Source organism: Lagenorhynchus albirostris, chromosome 4, assembly GCF_949774975.1.
Source record: "Lagenorhynchus albirostris chromosome 4, mLagAlb1.1, whole genome shotgun sequence".
NCBI lineage: Eukaryota > Metazoa > Chordata > Mammalia > Artiodactyla > Delphinidae > Lagenorhynchus > Lagenorhynchus albirostris.
The window spans coordinates 72,768,871-72,784,950 of NC_083098.1; the positions used below are offsets into that span (position 1 = coordinate 72,768,871).

Sequence of the window (16,080 nt, forward strand, 5' to 3'; positions counted from 1 at the left end):
TTAAATAAGAGAATGTAAGTCATTTAATTAAGTTACAAAGCACTATTCAAATAAAATTTTATTAACTAACTTGTATATTAATTCTAAGTTTCATGTGTACATATCTTTTCTGCTTATAGATACTGTATATTAATAGAATGTATAGCTGCTGCCTTTAGGTGCTTCTCCTGTCTTGTAGTCATTTACACACCCAAGTCTCACCATTCCATCAATGTAGCAAGTACTCAAATATTATTTTAATATAGAGTATTTAAAATACTCTGCATTTTTCTCATTGTAAAAGAGATAAATATTCATTATAGAAACTTTGTTAGAGCAAGAAAAGTTTAAGAGAGAAAAACAAAAAGCATATATTATCCTGCCATTCAGAGACAACAATACTTTGGAAAAATATTTCCTGACTCATACACTCAATACTTATTGAGCACCAGGCACTGTTAGGCACTAAGGAGAGAGCAGAAAGTAAGACAGACACAAAATCACTGCTTTCTTGGAGCTTCTTCTCTATGTTGGGAGGAGAATAGCAAAAATTCGGTAGATAGTTGTGATAAGTGCTATGAAGGGCATTGGCTATGCAACAGAGATAGAGGCTTTCCGAGTAGGTTTGTGAGGAGGTGGAATGTTATGTGGAGAAGAGCAGTCAGGAAAGTCCCTCCGAAAAGCTGAGACCTATGCTGAGACTTAAGGACCAGAAAGTCTTAGTCATTGTAAGCATTGTAGGCAGAGGGAGAAATATGAACAAGGTCTTGAGATGGTAAAGATCATGACATGTTTGATGAATAAACATTATTAAAAATAAAAAGAGGATCATATCATAATACAGTTTTCTATTTAATTTTTTTCACTTAATATTATAGCATAAGCATTTCCCACATATAAAAAAAGCAGCAAACATATAAAAGCAGCAAATTATTACCAATAATGAGAAAAATCAATCCCTAGAAACAGACCCACAAATGACATAGTATAGAATTAGTAGGCAAGGAGATTAAAAAATTGAGCAAGTAGAGATAAGATATAAAAAATACCCAAACTGAACTTCTAGTGATAAAAACTATGACACATGAAATAAAAATTACCCTGGATAGGATTAATAGTATATTATATACTACAGAGAAAATGGCTAGTGAAAACACAGAGGGAAATAAAACAGAAAGAGAGGGAAAGAGAACAGATTCAATGAGCTGTAGGACAAATCCAAGCAGCCTAATGTGTAATTGGAGCCCACAGAGAAGAAGTAATAAATACCAATTCTATACATTTTCCGATTGATTCTATGAGGACAGCATTGCCATAAACAAAGACATTACAAAAAACAAAGATATTACAAGAAAACTATAGACCAATATCCCTCATGAACACTGATGCAAAAATTCTAAAATTTTATTGGAACACAGGCATTCTCGGTTTACATATGTCTGTAGCTGCTTTCCCAGAGTTGGGTAGTTGCTGCAGATATTTAATGGCCAACTTTATATCTGGCCCCTTCCAGAAAAAGTTTGCTGACTTTTGACTAAAGTTGTATATTGAAAGAGGAGAGAAATGGCTACCTCAATTATCATGGAAACCAAATTTCAGATAAATAATAGCATCTTCACTTTTTTCTTTACTTTAAACTCCCTCACTGCCTGTACCCATCTTCCCTACACCTCACCATCTTTCCTCAAAGAGCCAACCAGCAGAAAGTCCAGTCATTCAACAAACATGCACCAAAAACAAATTTGCAATGGGCGTCAAAAGTCTTAACATTATTACCTTTAGATGCCCTAATTAACTTATGGTAACCACGCCCATGGGTGGTATACAAAATTCACAGTTTCATGCACAAATAAGTTCACCCACAACAGTGTTATATATGGTACGTATCCTTGCATACTACCTTATTTTATTAAAAAATCAAAATTGTGATAAGCCAAGACAGTATAAAATATAATACAAGTCTGCAACAGCTAACTATTAGATGTTGCTCTGGAAAAGTTTTACTGTAGCATCAGATTGGAAACAGATATAGAATCCCTAATCCCCAATAAATTTTGTGTTCCTGATAACACACAAATACTAACCTGTTAGGTACATATTCGTGGGAGACTTCCTTAGGCTGGGCAAGGTTCTCAAGTCTTTTGGTCAGTTGAGCCTTCAAAGCATTCCGGGAAACAGGGCGAATAGGATCTTGATTTCCCCAAAACAGTTTTCTGTTAAAAAGCAGAAAAATATAATGGTAAGAAATTCACTGCTAATTGGCATCTTAGAAATGGCTCTTGATGTCTTCTCTACTAATTTTACTTCACTTCAAGAACTATCTCTATTACAAAATTTTACAGTTTCCAGACATCAGAAGCTGAATAAACTACTTATGGAAGTTAAAACAAGAACAAGACTGTTTTATCTACTGTCTTAAAAGATGCTGACCAAAAATGAACCTATTAGAGATAGTTCTATTTCTGCCAACATGTAATTAACACTGTAATTTATAGTCAGGTCAGCAAAAAATGGGCATGCCACTTATCTACACTGTGCTCCCAGTTTGGGTAAAGCACTGTACCAGGTGGTCAGACCTAATCAACTCCCAAAGGCCCCACCTCAAAATACCATCACACTGGGGGTTGGGATTTCAACATATAAATTTTAAGGGGACATAAACATTCAGTCTATATCATCTGATAAAATACTGGTATTCAAAATATACAAAGAACTCTTAAAATTCAACAATAAGAAAACAACCCGATCAGTGGGCAAAAGATCTGAATAGACACTTTACAAAAGACAATATACAGATGGCAAATAAGCATATGTAATACGCTCATCATCATGTCATTATGGAATTGCAAATTAAAATAATAAGATAGCACTACACACCTATTAGAAGGGCTAAAATATAAACCACTGATGACAGTGTGGAGCAACAGGAACTTTCATTCATTGCTGGTGGGAATGGTGCAGACACACTCTGGAAGACAGTTTCGTAGTTTCTGACAAAGCTAAGATCATATTCTTACCATATGATCCAGTAATTGCACTCCTAGGTATTTACCCAAAAGAGGTGAAAACTTGTATCTACACAAAACCTGCATATGAATATTTATAGCAACTTTATTCAAAACTGCCAAAAATCAGAACCAACCAACATGTCCTTCAGCAGGTGAACAGATAAACTATGGTACATCCAGACTACAGAATATTACTCAATGCTAAAAAGAAATTGCTACTGAAATGAAAGCCATGGAGGAACCCTAAATGCATATTTCTAAGTGAAAGAAGCCTGTCTGAAAAATTAACACATTGTACAATTCCAACATTATATGGCATTCTGGAAAATGTAAAACTATAGATATAGTTAAAAGATCAGTGGTCACCAGGGGTCTGAAGAAGACGGAGAGAGGGAAGGGATCTATAAGTGGAGCACAAGTAATTTTTAGGGCACTGAAACTATTCTGTATAATAACGTAGTAATGAATATATGACATTATGCATTTGTCAAGACCCATAGAACTGTACAACACAAAAAGTGAACCCTAATGTAAACTACAGACTTTTGGGAATAATAATGTGTCAATATTCATTCATTAATTGTAACAAGTGTATCACATTAATGCAAGATAATAATGTTAATAACAGGGGAAACTAGTGGGTGGTAATATAGAAACTTTCTCTGTACTTCTCTGTACTTCTGTTGAGTTTTTCTGTAAATCTAAAACTGCTTTAAAAAATAAAATCTATTAATTTAAAAAATAAAAAAGCAATAGGAGATCAGAAAAAAGAAAAAAAAAATCAGGCTTCACTCGGGAGCCAAAAAAGAAAAGGGGGAGTCCTGTGACCAAAAGTGGAAAGACAGTGGGTCCAGCCTGCTGGAAATCTAGAACACAGATATGCTCTAGGCAGGGGCTTAGAGACAGCAGGACCAGCTGTTAGAAGCAACAAAGTTGAACTTGGAGGATAGACACAAGTGTTTCACGTGAGTGTGGAATAATGCCCTGGGACAGCGGTTGGAATCATCTGGGGAGCTTTTCTCTCTGTGTTTTCACTAGCCATCAGCGTATTGGAATCATCTGGGGAGCTTTTAACACTCCTGAAGCCTATGCTGCACCCTAGGCCAAATGAGTCAGGATTTCTGGGAACAGGACTCAAGCATCAGTCAGTTTTAAAATTTTCCAGGTGATTCCAGTGTGCAGTCAAATTTGAGAATCAATGACCTAGGGTTTGCCTTCTATGTGTTGACTCAACTGAGGTGAAAATATTGATTCAGTGGATCCAGTTAGTGGACAGGTAAGAATAATACTTACCTACTTAATGTAAGGAATACATCATCACACACAAGACTACATAATATTGCCTTACCTATCTGGGGCTCCCCATTGTTTCTTAGGCCTAGAAAGATCTTGAATTCTCTTCCTAGAAAAAGAACTAACAAATACCAGCTGATTAATTCAAAGAGAATGTTTAACAAATATGATTACATTAGATGACTCCTACTCAAACAAATCTCATTAGAGGAAGAAAGAAAAACCAATGTCCTATTTAATGTGATTTTTTTAATTTTCTTTTTTTTAATGTAGCAGGTTCTTATTAGTTATCCATTTTATACATATTAGTGTATATATGTATCAATCCCAATATCAATGCCACTTTCCCCCCTTGGTGTCCGTAAGTTTGTTCTCTGCATCTGTGTCTCAATTTCTGCCCTGCAAATCAGTTCATCTGTACCATTTTTCTAGGTTCCACATATATGCGTTAATATACGACATTTGTTTTTCTCTTTCGGACTTACTTCATTCTGTATGACACTCTCTAGATTCATCCACGTCTCTAAAAATGACCCAATTTTGTTCCTTTTTATGGCTGAGTAATATTCCATTGTATGTATGTACCACCTCTTCTTTATCCATTCATCTGTCGACGGGCATTTAGGTTGCTTCCATGACCTGGCTATTGTAAATAGTGTTGCAATGAACATTGTGGTGCATGACTCTTTTTGAATCATGGCTTTCTCTGGGTATATGCCCAGTAGTGGGATGGCTGGGTCATAGGGTAGCTCTATTTTTAGTTTTTTAAGGAACCTCCATATTGTCCTCCATAGTGGCTGTATAAATTTACATTCCCACCAACAGTGTAAGAGGGTTCCCGTTTCTCCACACCCTCTCCAGCATTTGTTTGTAGATTTTCTGATGATGCCCATTCTAACTGGTGTGAGGTGATACCTCATTGTAGTTTTGATTTGCATTTCTCTAAAATTAGTGATGTTGAACAGCTTTTCATGTGCTTCTTGGCCATCTGTATGTCTTCTTTGGAGAAATGTCTATCTAGTTCTTCTGCCCATTTTGGGATTGGGTTTTTTTTTTTTAATATTGAGCTGCATGAGCTGTTTATATATTTTCGAGATTAATCCTTTGTCTGTTGATTCATTTGCAAATATTTTCTGCCATTCTGAGGGTTGTCTTTTCGTCTTCGTTGTAGTTTCCTTTGCTGTGCAAAAGCTTTTAAGTTTCAGTAGGTCCCATTTGTTTATTTTTATTTCCATTACTCTAGAAGGGGGATCAAAAAAAGATCTTGCTATGATTTACATCAAAGAGTGTTCTTCCTGGGCTTCCCTGGTGGTGCAGTGGTTAAGAGTCTGCCTGCCAATGCAGAGGACATGGGTTCGTGCCCCGGTCTGGAAGGATCCCACATGCTGTGGAGTGGTTGGGCCCGTGAGCCATGGCCGCCGAGCCTGCGTGTCCGGAGCCTGTGCTCTGCAACGGGAGAGGCCACAACAGTGAGAGGCCCGTGTACCACAAAACAAAAAAACAAACAAAAAAAAACCGGTATTCTTCCTATGTTTTCCTCTAAGAGTTTTACAGTGTCCAATCTTACAATTAGATCTCTAATCCATTTTGAGTTTACTTTTGTGTATGGTGTTTGGGAGTGTTCTAATTTCATTCTTCTACATGTAGCTGTCCAGTTTTCCCACCACCACTTATTGAAGAGACTGTCTTTTCTCCATTGTATATCCTTGCCTCCTTTGTCATAGATTAGTTGACCACAGGTGCATGGGTTTATCTCTGGGCTTTCTATCCTGTTCCATTGATCTATATCTCTGTTTTTGTGCCAGTACCATATTGTCTTGAATACTGTAGCTTTGTAGTATAGTCTGAAGTCAGGGAGTCTGATTCCTCCAGCTCCGTTTTTTTCCCTCAAGACTGCTTTGACTATTTGGGGTCTTTTGTGTCTCCATAAAAATTTTAAGATTTTTTTGTTCCAGTTCTGTAAAAAATGCCATTGGTAATTTCATAGAGATTGCAGTGAATCTGTAGATTGCTTTGGGTAGTATAGTCATTTTCACAATATTGATTGCTCCAATCCAAGAACATGGTATATCTCTCCATCTGTTTGTATCACCTTTAATTTCTTTCATCAGTGTCTTATAATTTTCTGCATACAGGTCTTTTGTCTCCCTAGGTAGGTTTATTCCTAGGTATTTTATTCTTTTTGTTGCAGTGGTAAATGGGAGTGTTTCCTTCATATCCCTTTCAGATTTTTCATCATTAGTGTATAGGAATGCAAGAGATTTCTGTGCATTAATTTTGTACCCTGCAACTTCACCAAATTCATTGATCAGCTCTAGTAGTTTTCTGGTGGCATCTTTAGGATTCTCTATGTATAGTATAATAAAATCTGCAAACAGTGACAGTTTTACTTCTTCTTTTCCAACTTGTATTCCTTTTATTTCTTTCTCTTCTCTGACTGCTGTGGCTAGGACTTCCAAAACTATGCTGAATAATAGTGGTGAGAGTGGACATCCTTGTCTTGTTCTGATCTTAGAGGAAATGCTTTCAGTTTTTCACCATTGAGAATGATGTTTGCTGTGGGTTTGTCATATATGGCCTTTATTATGTTGAGGTAGGTTCCCTCTATGCCCACTTTCTGGAGAGTTTTTATCATAAATGGGTGTTGAATTTTGTCAAAAGCTTTTTCTGCATCTATTAAGATGACCATATGGTTTTTATCCTTCAATTTGTTAATATGTATTACATTGATTGATTTGTGTATATTGAAGAATTCTTGCATGCCTCGGATAAATCCCACTTTATCATGGTGTACAATCTTTTTCATGTGTTTTTGGATTCTGTTTGCTAGTATTTTGTTGAGGATTTTTGCATCTATATTCATGAGTGATACTGGTCTGTAATTCTCTTTTTTTGTAGTATCTTTGTATGGTTTTGCTATCAGGGTGATGGTGGCCTCATAGAATGAGATTGGGAGTGTTCCTTCCTCTGCAATTTTTTGGAAGAGTTTGAGAAGGCTGGGTGTTAGCTCTTCTCTAAATGTTTGATAGAATTCACCTGTGAAGCCATCTGGTCCTGGACTTTTGTTTGTTGGAAGATTTTTAATCACAGTTTCAATTTCATTACTTGTGATTGGTCTGTTCATATTTTCTATTTCTTCCTGGTTCAGCCTTGGAAGATTATACCTGTCTAAGAATTTGTCCATTTCTTCTAGGTTGTCCATTTTATTGGCATAGAGTTACTTGTAGTAGTCTCTTAGGATGCTTTGTATTTCTGCAGTGTCTGTTGTAACTTCTCCTTTTTCATTTCTAATTTTATTGATTTGAGTCCTCTCCTTCTTCTTGATCAGTCTGGCTAAAGGTTTATCAATTTTGTTTATCTTCTCAAAGAACCCGCTTTTAGTTTTATTGATCTTTGCTACTGTTTTCTTTGTTTCTATTTCATTTATTTCTGCTCTGATCTTTATGATTTCTTTCATTCTACTAACTTTGGGTTTTGTGTGTTCTTTCTCTAGTTCCTTTAGGTGTAAGGTTAGATTGTTTATCAGAGATTTTTCTTGTTTCTTGAGGTAGGCTTGTATAGCTATAAACTTCCCTCTTACAACTGCTTTTGCTGCATCGCACAGGTTTTGGAACATCGTGTTTTCATTGTAATTTGTCTCTAGGTATTTTTTTACTTTCTTTGATTTCTTCAGTGATCTCTTGGTTATTTGGTAACGTATTGCTTAGCCTCCACGTGTTTGTGTTTTTTACGTTTTTTTCCCTGTAATTGATTTCTAATCTCATAGCGTTGTGGTCAGAAAAGATGCTTGATATGACTTCAATTTTCTTAAATTTACTGAGACTTGATTTGTGACCCAAGATGTGATCTATCCTGGAGAATGTTCCATGCGCACTTGAGAAGAAAGTGTAATCTGCTGTTTTTGGATGGAATGTCCTATAAATATCAATTAAATCTATCTGGTCTATTGTGTCATTTAAAGCTTCTGTTTCCTTAGTATTTCTGTTTGGATGATCTGTTCATTGGTGTAAGTGAGGTGTTAAAGTCCCCCACTATACTGTGTTACTGTCTATATCCTCTTTTATAGCTGTTAGCAGTTGCCTTATGTATTGAGGTGGTCCTATGTTGGGTGCATATATATTTATAATTGTTATATCTTCTTCTTGGGTTGATCCCTTGATGATTACGTGGTGTCCTTCCTTGTCTCTTGTAACATTCTTTATTTTAAAATCTATTTTATCTGATATGAGTATTGCTACTCCAGCTTTCTTTTGATTTCCATTTGCATGGAATATCTTTTTCCATCCCCTCACTTTCAGTCTGTATGTGTCCCTAGGTCTGAAGTGGGTCTCTTGTAGACAGCATATATGAGTCTTGTTTTTGTATCCATTCAGTGAGCCTGTGTCTTTTGGTTGGAGCATTTAATCCATTCATGTTTAAGGTAATTATTGATATGTATGTTCCTGTTACCATTTTTTAAATTGTTTTGCATTTGTTTTTGTAGGTCCTTTTCTTCTCTTGTGTTTCCCACTTACAGAAGTTCCTTTAGCATTTGTTGTAGAGCTGGTTTGGTGGTGCTGAATTCTCTTAGCTTTTGCTTGTCTGTAAAGCTTTTGATTTCTCCCTCCAATCTGAATGAGATCCTTGTTGGGCAGAGTAATCTTGGTTGTAGGGTGTTCCCTTTCCTCACTTTAAATATGTCATGCCACTCCCTTCTGGCTTGTAGAGTTTCTGCTGAGAAACCAGTTGTTAACCTTATGGGAGTTCCCTTGTATGTTATTTGTCGTTTTTCCCTTGCTGCTTTCAATAATGTCTTTAATTTTTGCCATTTTGATTACTATGTGTCTTGGCGTGTTTCTCCTTGGCTTTATCCTGTATCAGACTCACTGCGTTTCCTGGACTTGGGTGGCTATTTCCTTTCCCATGTTAGGGACGTTTTCTACTATACTCTCTTCAAATATTTTCTTGTGTCTTTTTTCTCTCGCTTCTCCTTCTGGGACCCCTATCATGTGAATGTTGTTACGTTTAATGTTGTCCCAGAGGTCTCCTAGGCTGTCTTCATTTCTTTTCATTCTTTTTTCTTTATTCTGTTCCACGGCAGTGAATTCCACCATTCTGTCTTCCAGGTCACTTATCCATTCTTCTGCCTCCGTTATCCTGCTATTGATTCCTTCTAGTGTATTTTTCATTTCAGTTATTGTGTTGTTCATCTCTGTTTGTTCTTTAATTCTGCTAGGTCTTTGTAAAACATTTCTTGCATCTTCTCGATCTTTGCCTCCATTCTTTTTCTGAGGTCCTGGATCATCTTCACTCTCATTATTCTGAATTCTTTTTCTGGAAGGTTGCCTATCTCCACTTCATTTAGTTGTTTTTCTGGGGTTTTATATTGTTCCTTCATCTGGTACATTGCCCTCTGCCTTTTTATCTTGTCTATCTCTCTGTGAATGTGGTTTTTGTTCCACAGGCTACAGGATTGTAGTTCTTCTTACTTCTGCTGTCTGCTCTCTGGTGGATGAGGCTATCTAAGAGGCTTGAGCAAGTTTCCTGATGGGAGGGCCTGGTCATCACTGTATTCTTCTTATTGGGCCACAGAACCACATCAATTTATTTGATTCAAAGTAGATACTTTGTCCTAGAGTATGTAGGCACCATCCTCAAAAAGAATTATATCTGAGCTGCTGCTTCAGCTGTGCCTTTGGTAGGTTGTTCCATCATTCAGTGAGGCCAGCAGCTTCTCCAAAGTCCGCAACTCCACACTCCAGAGGCCCTCCTTTCCACATGCTCTATTTTATGTGATTTGAAGAGTGCTAAAAAGTGCAAAGTATTCAAAAATATTGTGGACCCAAAATACTCAATAAAATAAAATAAAAATTTTATTTTATAAAAATAAAATAAAATAAAATACAAATAAAATACAAAATAAAAATACAGTACATAATAAAACAAAGATAATATATATACAATATAACCAAGAGCATATTGTCTCCAGAAGAACCCAGGTAAAATGCACACTTAATGGCAAACTCCCACAATTTTCATATTAAGTAATTTAAGTAATTTTGTAAATGGCTTGATGGCATTGGATTCTGAAGAGACTGTATAGATAAATTTCAGACAGAATATCTGGCTTTGAGAAAACTATGAAACAGGCAAAATATACTCTGGGTACTGCTCATCCCCTGTTCTGCCCTACTCTGCTCCCTTGGACCTTCCCTGACTATTCTGAATCCACTGATAGCAGACACAGTTTGTGCTCCCCAAGTATCCATGTGTTCCTTTACATTTCCCAGCCTCCTTTGCGGTTGTTTGAAGCCATGTGACCAGTTATGTCTACATTCAGCAGAAGTGTTGGGTATCACTCCAGGACAATGCACTTAAGAACTAGTGTCCTGGCGGGGGGGATGGGGAGGGATAAATTGGGAGACTGGGATTGACATATATACACTACTATATATAAAAGAGATAACTAATAAGAACCTACTGTATAGCACAGGGAACTCTACTCAATACTCTGTAATGACCTATATGGGGAAAGAATCTTAAAAAAAAAAAAGAGTTGATATGTGTATATGTATAAGTGATTCACTTTGCTATACAGCAGAAACTAACACAACATTGTAGATCAACTATACTTCAATAAAAATTTTTTTATAAAAGAGAGAGAACTAGTGTCCTCCTCCTCCCTCTCTCTTTTCCTGTTGCAGTGACCCTAGAAACTATATATTCTGTACAGCACAGCCAGCTAACTCACACTGGATCGTGACATGAGGGGTAAATAAACTTTTATTGCATCTAGTCATTGAGAGTTTTGTACCTTGTTTGTTACTGCAGCATTGCCTATCCTATGCAGACTAATACACCACATATTTTACTATAGCTCATGTTATAATTATTTATGTACTTGCTTGGAGTTTGAAGGACCCAATAAATAACAACCCTTTTTGCCTACCACAATTAGTAACTAACTGAAAATAGGCACAAAGTCAGACAAGTAGAAAAAAAATACTTTCTCTGTTATTGATAAGATGATATTGAAGAGAGTCCTGCAGATCCCTGACATCCCTGTATTGAACTTGTCTCCCAAGGCTGCAAGCCTCCCCCTTCAGAGGCTAAGTTTGCTATGTGACAGAAAGCAGATCACAAAGATCATTCAGTGTAGATAAGCAGGTCCCAAAGAGAGAGGACCCAGAAGTGACCAGTTCTCTCTCCCAATCCCATCAAACAAATGTCACTTCTACCCCCTGGGGGGGTCTAATTATGGGATAAGGAAAGAGGCCAGAATTACTCAAGGAAAGTGCTTCTATGTACAAAAAGGCAGGTGAGAGGAAAAGCATTCTCCCTAACACTTGCCTGAGCTCTCTAATAGGCTCTAAACTCTTTATGTTAAAATAAGCTCTGGCCCTGCCTGGTGTCAGGTAGGATTCGGGCAAACCCTTACATGAAGTCTTCCTTTTAAAAAGTGGGAGGAGGCAAGGGGGGATTAACAGGAACTCCCGAAGTTGTACAGTCACAAAACTGGGCCATCCATCCTAAAGATCAAGCTGAAATCTTTCAATCAGTTTATCTATTTCCATGTTACTCTCTGTTTAATTCAACAACTTTTGTTGTCCCTCAGCCTTTAGTAATGACTTTTTTGCCCCTTAATGCCTTGCCTTAGCTGTGCTAGCAGAGAAATGCAAGTCAGGATTCTAGGCACACACCCAGGCCACAGTATTAACAATGGAACATTTCCCCTGAGGCCAGTGTGATGGTGGCAGCACTCAATCTTAGAAACATGGAACATTTGATCCAACCATTTTTCTCATGTAAGAGATTATTATTCCAGTACCAACAATGGATATTCTGTGTTTTCTTATTTTTAAATGAAGTGTTATTTTCTTATCCCGGAGCAAGTTACTTAATTCTCTCAGTTTTCATTCATCTGTTCAACAAATATTTATTGAGCACTTACTATGTAACAAGTAGTGTTCTAGGACTGAGAGTATATAGCGGAACAAAACAGACAAAATCTTTGCCCTCAAGTCAGGGCGGAAAGACAATAATGAAAAAATAAATACATAGTATATAAGATGTCAATAAGAGCTACAAAGAAAAATAAAGTCAGTAAGGGGATGAGCAGTATGTAGAGGGGAACGGGGTTGCAATTTTAAATAGGGTGGTCAAAGAAGGCATCACTGATCAGCTTATATTTGAACAAGGATAAGGTATATAAACTTTTCAAGAAAAGATCATCCCATTGAAGCAGTGATAGCAAGTGCAAACACCCTGGGGCAGAAGCATGCCTATATGTCTGAAAAATAACAGGAGGCCAGTGCAGTTAGCCTCATTTGTAAATAAAAATAACTATATCCATCTTGGAGGGTTATGTACCTAGCATTCTAACCATGGAGTGAGTACTCAATAAATGTTAGTTCCTTTTTCCTTTCTCATTCACAGCACCTAGTATGATACCTTGCATGTATAATAGTAAATGCTCAGTAAATGCTAATTTAATTGAATTGGTATTTAATTGTTTAAAATATAAACTGAGTTTAAGCATCTTATAAGGGAAAATCATGGAACCATCAGTAAACCAGATAAAGTAATACATTTAAGATTGTTTAAACTGTGTTATCACTCAAAGAGTTTGCTAGGTAAAATACAGGTTTGAAGGCAGTAAGAACAGTATACCGCTTCTACACCCTTTTCCCCCAGTGTCATATTCTGGACTCTTCTAACTACCCCCTTTCCTATTGCAACTAACCTATCTGCATTTTGTCCCTCAGGACTACTCTGATGCTTACCTTAAGGGTTCCCAGCCTAAAGTTCCCCAAACCTTAGGAGATCTATGAGGACAATAATGGGAGTCCACAACCTTTAGAACATCTCAGAAAATCAAATGGAATCTGACACCACCCACTAACAGGCTGTTGAGGCTCCCCCAAACACCAAATTTGTTTCTGAACTATATCAACTCCATACATTACTTCACGCTGATAGAAGACTCTGTTTAGTACTTTTGCATGTCCTTAATTTTTTTTAAAGTTAACAAATATAATGAACAATAACAACAAAAAATATTTCCAAACATGAAATCGTGGTGGTGGATTGAGATAACCAAAAGATCCTTTCGCGGTGAAAGTTTGAGATCTGCTATGTAATTGATACAATGCAATCCCTAAGACATGTTACTGTCAGGAAACAATGAAGACACTGTCCATTGCCAGAAGGAAAAAAAACCCCAAAAAACTACACCCTTACTCAATAAAACAATGGTTTTGACATGCAGGTATTGTTTGAGCCCTGCTGAGACAGCCTGAGCCAACTCCAGGGGAGGTGGCTTGGTAGAGGAAAACAGCAAGCCTTAGTGCAGACAGAACATTTTATTATATATTAATCTTTGCAAGCAAGTCAGCTTCTGGCTCCCATCATCACCTCCAAGCCAAGATTTCCCTCCCTACCTTTTCTTCATCAGCTAAACAATATTCTTTTAATGTATCATTTTACACAAGACAGTTGACAGTTTCCTCGTTTATTCCTATAGATACTTAAATTGGATTGTTACTTCTATTGGAAATCATCTCATTAACATCTGCTAATCCTATGTGGAGGTCTGACTAATATCTCTCCTTTTCATTCACGTATTGTGTATTATGTCACCATAGCTACATCTGCAACCTACATCTCTTCATCTTAAGGCAGGCTTCCCTTCTCTCTCAGGTATTATATTACCTCACAATGTCTAGTCGTGATCCTGTGCAGAAACAAGAAAATGTGGTCGAAGGATTTTAACTCTTGAAGGCAAATTTTTTTTTAATAAGGATTCCCTTGCTGTTCCATGTCTTCATTGATAATTAGTCTCCTATAGTTTGACAACAGCTAAGAAAGTTTTGGAAATCCTTACCTTAGGTGCAGAGCAATAAATATATGTTTATATAGCAACAATTATGGAAATGATTTCAGGTCTGAATCAAATAATTCTGTCAGTCAAAATGCTCTTTTACACTTGACTATTTTGCTTATATTCAGAAAATATTTTCTTTTATAACAATCAGGTACAGCACATTTGTTTAACAAGATTGTTTGAGAGGACTGGGACAGGGATAGAAAATGGAGATAGAACAATTTTCTCACAGAATCAAACCAAATTAAGCAATAAAACAAAAGCAACAAGTAGTATAACAGTAAAAACAAATACATTTTAAAAACACTCTCTTGGGCTTCCCTGGTGGCACAGTGGTCGAGAGTCCGCCTGCTGATGCAGGGGACACGGGTTCGTGCCCCGTTCTGGGAAGATCCCACATGCCGTGGAGCGGCTGGGCCCGTGAGCCATGGCCGCTGAGCCTGTGCGTCCGGAGCCTGTGCTCCGCAACGGGAGAGGCCACAATAGTGAGAGGCCCACGTAACGCAAAAAAATAAAATAAAATAAAATAAAATAAAATCTGATATTATTTACTTCTCATCTATATGAGCCATTGATATGAACCCTTGGTATTTTCTCTTTAATGATTCTATTCTGTTACCTCTTCTAAGTATATCTTAGCCAAACCAAGAGTAAGCATCTATTTTCAGGAGGCATCTAGTTTATACACTGTATGTACACACATACACACATTTTTTTTCATAGAGGTCACTTTCTTAAAATTTCATTAACTACTGAATTTGAATTAGAGGCAAGAGGAGACTGGGATACATTAACTTGGAGCTTCACAAAATCTATGACATGAGATTGTCAGTGCAGAATCCCAAGTCCCTTAAAGGTTCAGCCCTATTATGTGACACACATAGCATTGAGCAAACAAGTAAGCACTGAGTGAATATAAGAAGAGTTCTCCTAAATCTTCATTTTAATCACTTCACCTCTCTTCTTTCCTTTTTCCCACAGGAATTACCATGAGAAAAGGGCCTTATGACAAAGGGAAAGCATAGGAATCTTCTCAAAACCCCCAAGACAGGCTTTCACCTCAAATGCCCCAGCTTGAGTGCCCCATTCAGCTAGTAAAGTCTGGGAAAATGGTACTATATCTATAGTCTTACCATTTCCTTACAAAGTCACAGGGACTAGGATCTGCAAAAAGAAAAGTAAAAGCAAAAATTAGATTCAGTAAGAATCAAATATATGATAAAAATAGCCATCACAAATCAATAAACAAAGGAGCTAGGAAAAGTAACTATTTAGGGGAAAGACCAAATTAAATATATCACACTACTTTATCAAAGTAAACCACAGGTAGATCAAAGATTAAATTAAAAAAAAATTGAATTAGAGCAAAAATAAGAGAATACCTACTTAATCACTGGATTTTAATCTGCATTAAAGGTGACAGAAGATACAGAGGAAACATACAGATTAAAATATTTAAAACAAAACTTCTGTGTGTCAAAAAATAAAACTTAGAATAAAAATTTGGAGAAATATTTGGTAAAATGATAAAGGCTTTATAGTCTTAATAACTGAAGAGTATAAAAGGATAGATGAATAAGGAAAACACTAAGGAAGGTGTCAAAAGTTAAATGGACAAAGAAGAGGAATTCATCTATGGAGACACAAAGGGCTAATAATCATAAGAAAAAGTTCAAACTTGCTTGTAATCAAAACAATGCAAATAAAAAATGAGATTTTTTTTTTAAACATCTTTATTGGGGTATAATTGCTTTACAATGGTGTGTTAGTTTCTGCTTTATAACAAAGTGAATCAGTTATACATATACATATGTTCCCATATCTCTTCCCTCTTGCGTCTCCCTCCCTCCCACCCTCCCTATCCCACCCCTCCAGGCTGTCACAAAGCACCAAGCCAATATCCCTGTGCCATGCGGCTGCTTCCAACTAGCTATCTAC

The 16,080-nt window shown here is 36.8% G+C and overlaps 1 protein-coding gene across 1 annotated transcript in view; it reads right to left on the reverse strand.

The window, feature by feature from the left end:
• The window catches only part of SPMAP2L (sperm microtubule associated protein 2 like), a 56,605-nt gene that overhangs the window by 24,375 nt on the left and 16,150 nt on the right, over positions 1-16,080 (reverse strand). The window contains exons 2-4 of the mRNA XM_060148110.1: positions 15,276-15,306; positions 4,336-4,401; positions 2,064-2,192 (exon numbers count right to left, since the gene is read on the reverse strand). Of these exons, the coding sequence (XP_060004093.1) occupies positions 2,064-2,192; positions 4,336-4,401; positions 15,276-15,306 (226 nt within the window). The remainder of the gene's footprint in view (positions 1-2,063; positions 2,193-4,335; positions 4,402-15,275; positions 15,307-16,080) is intronic.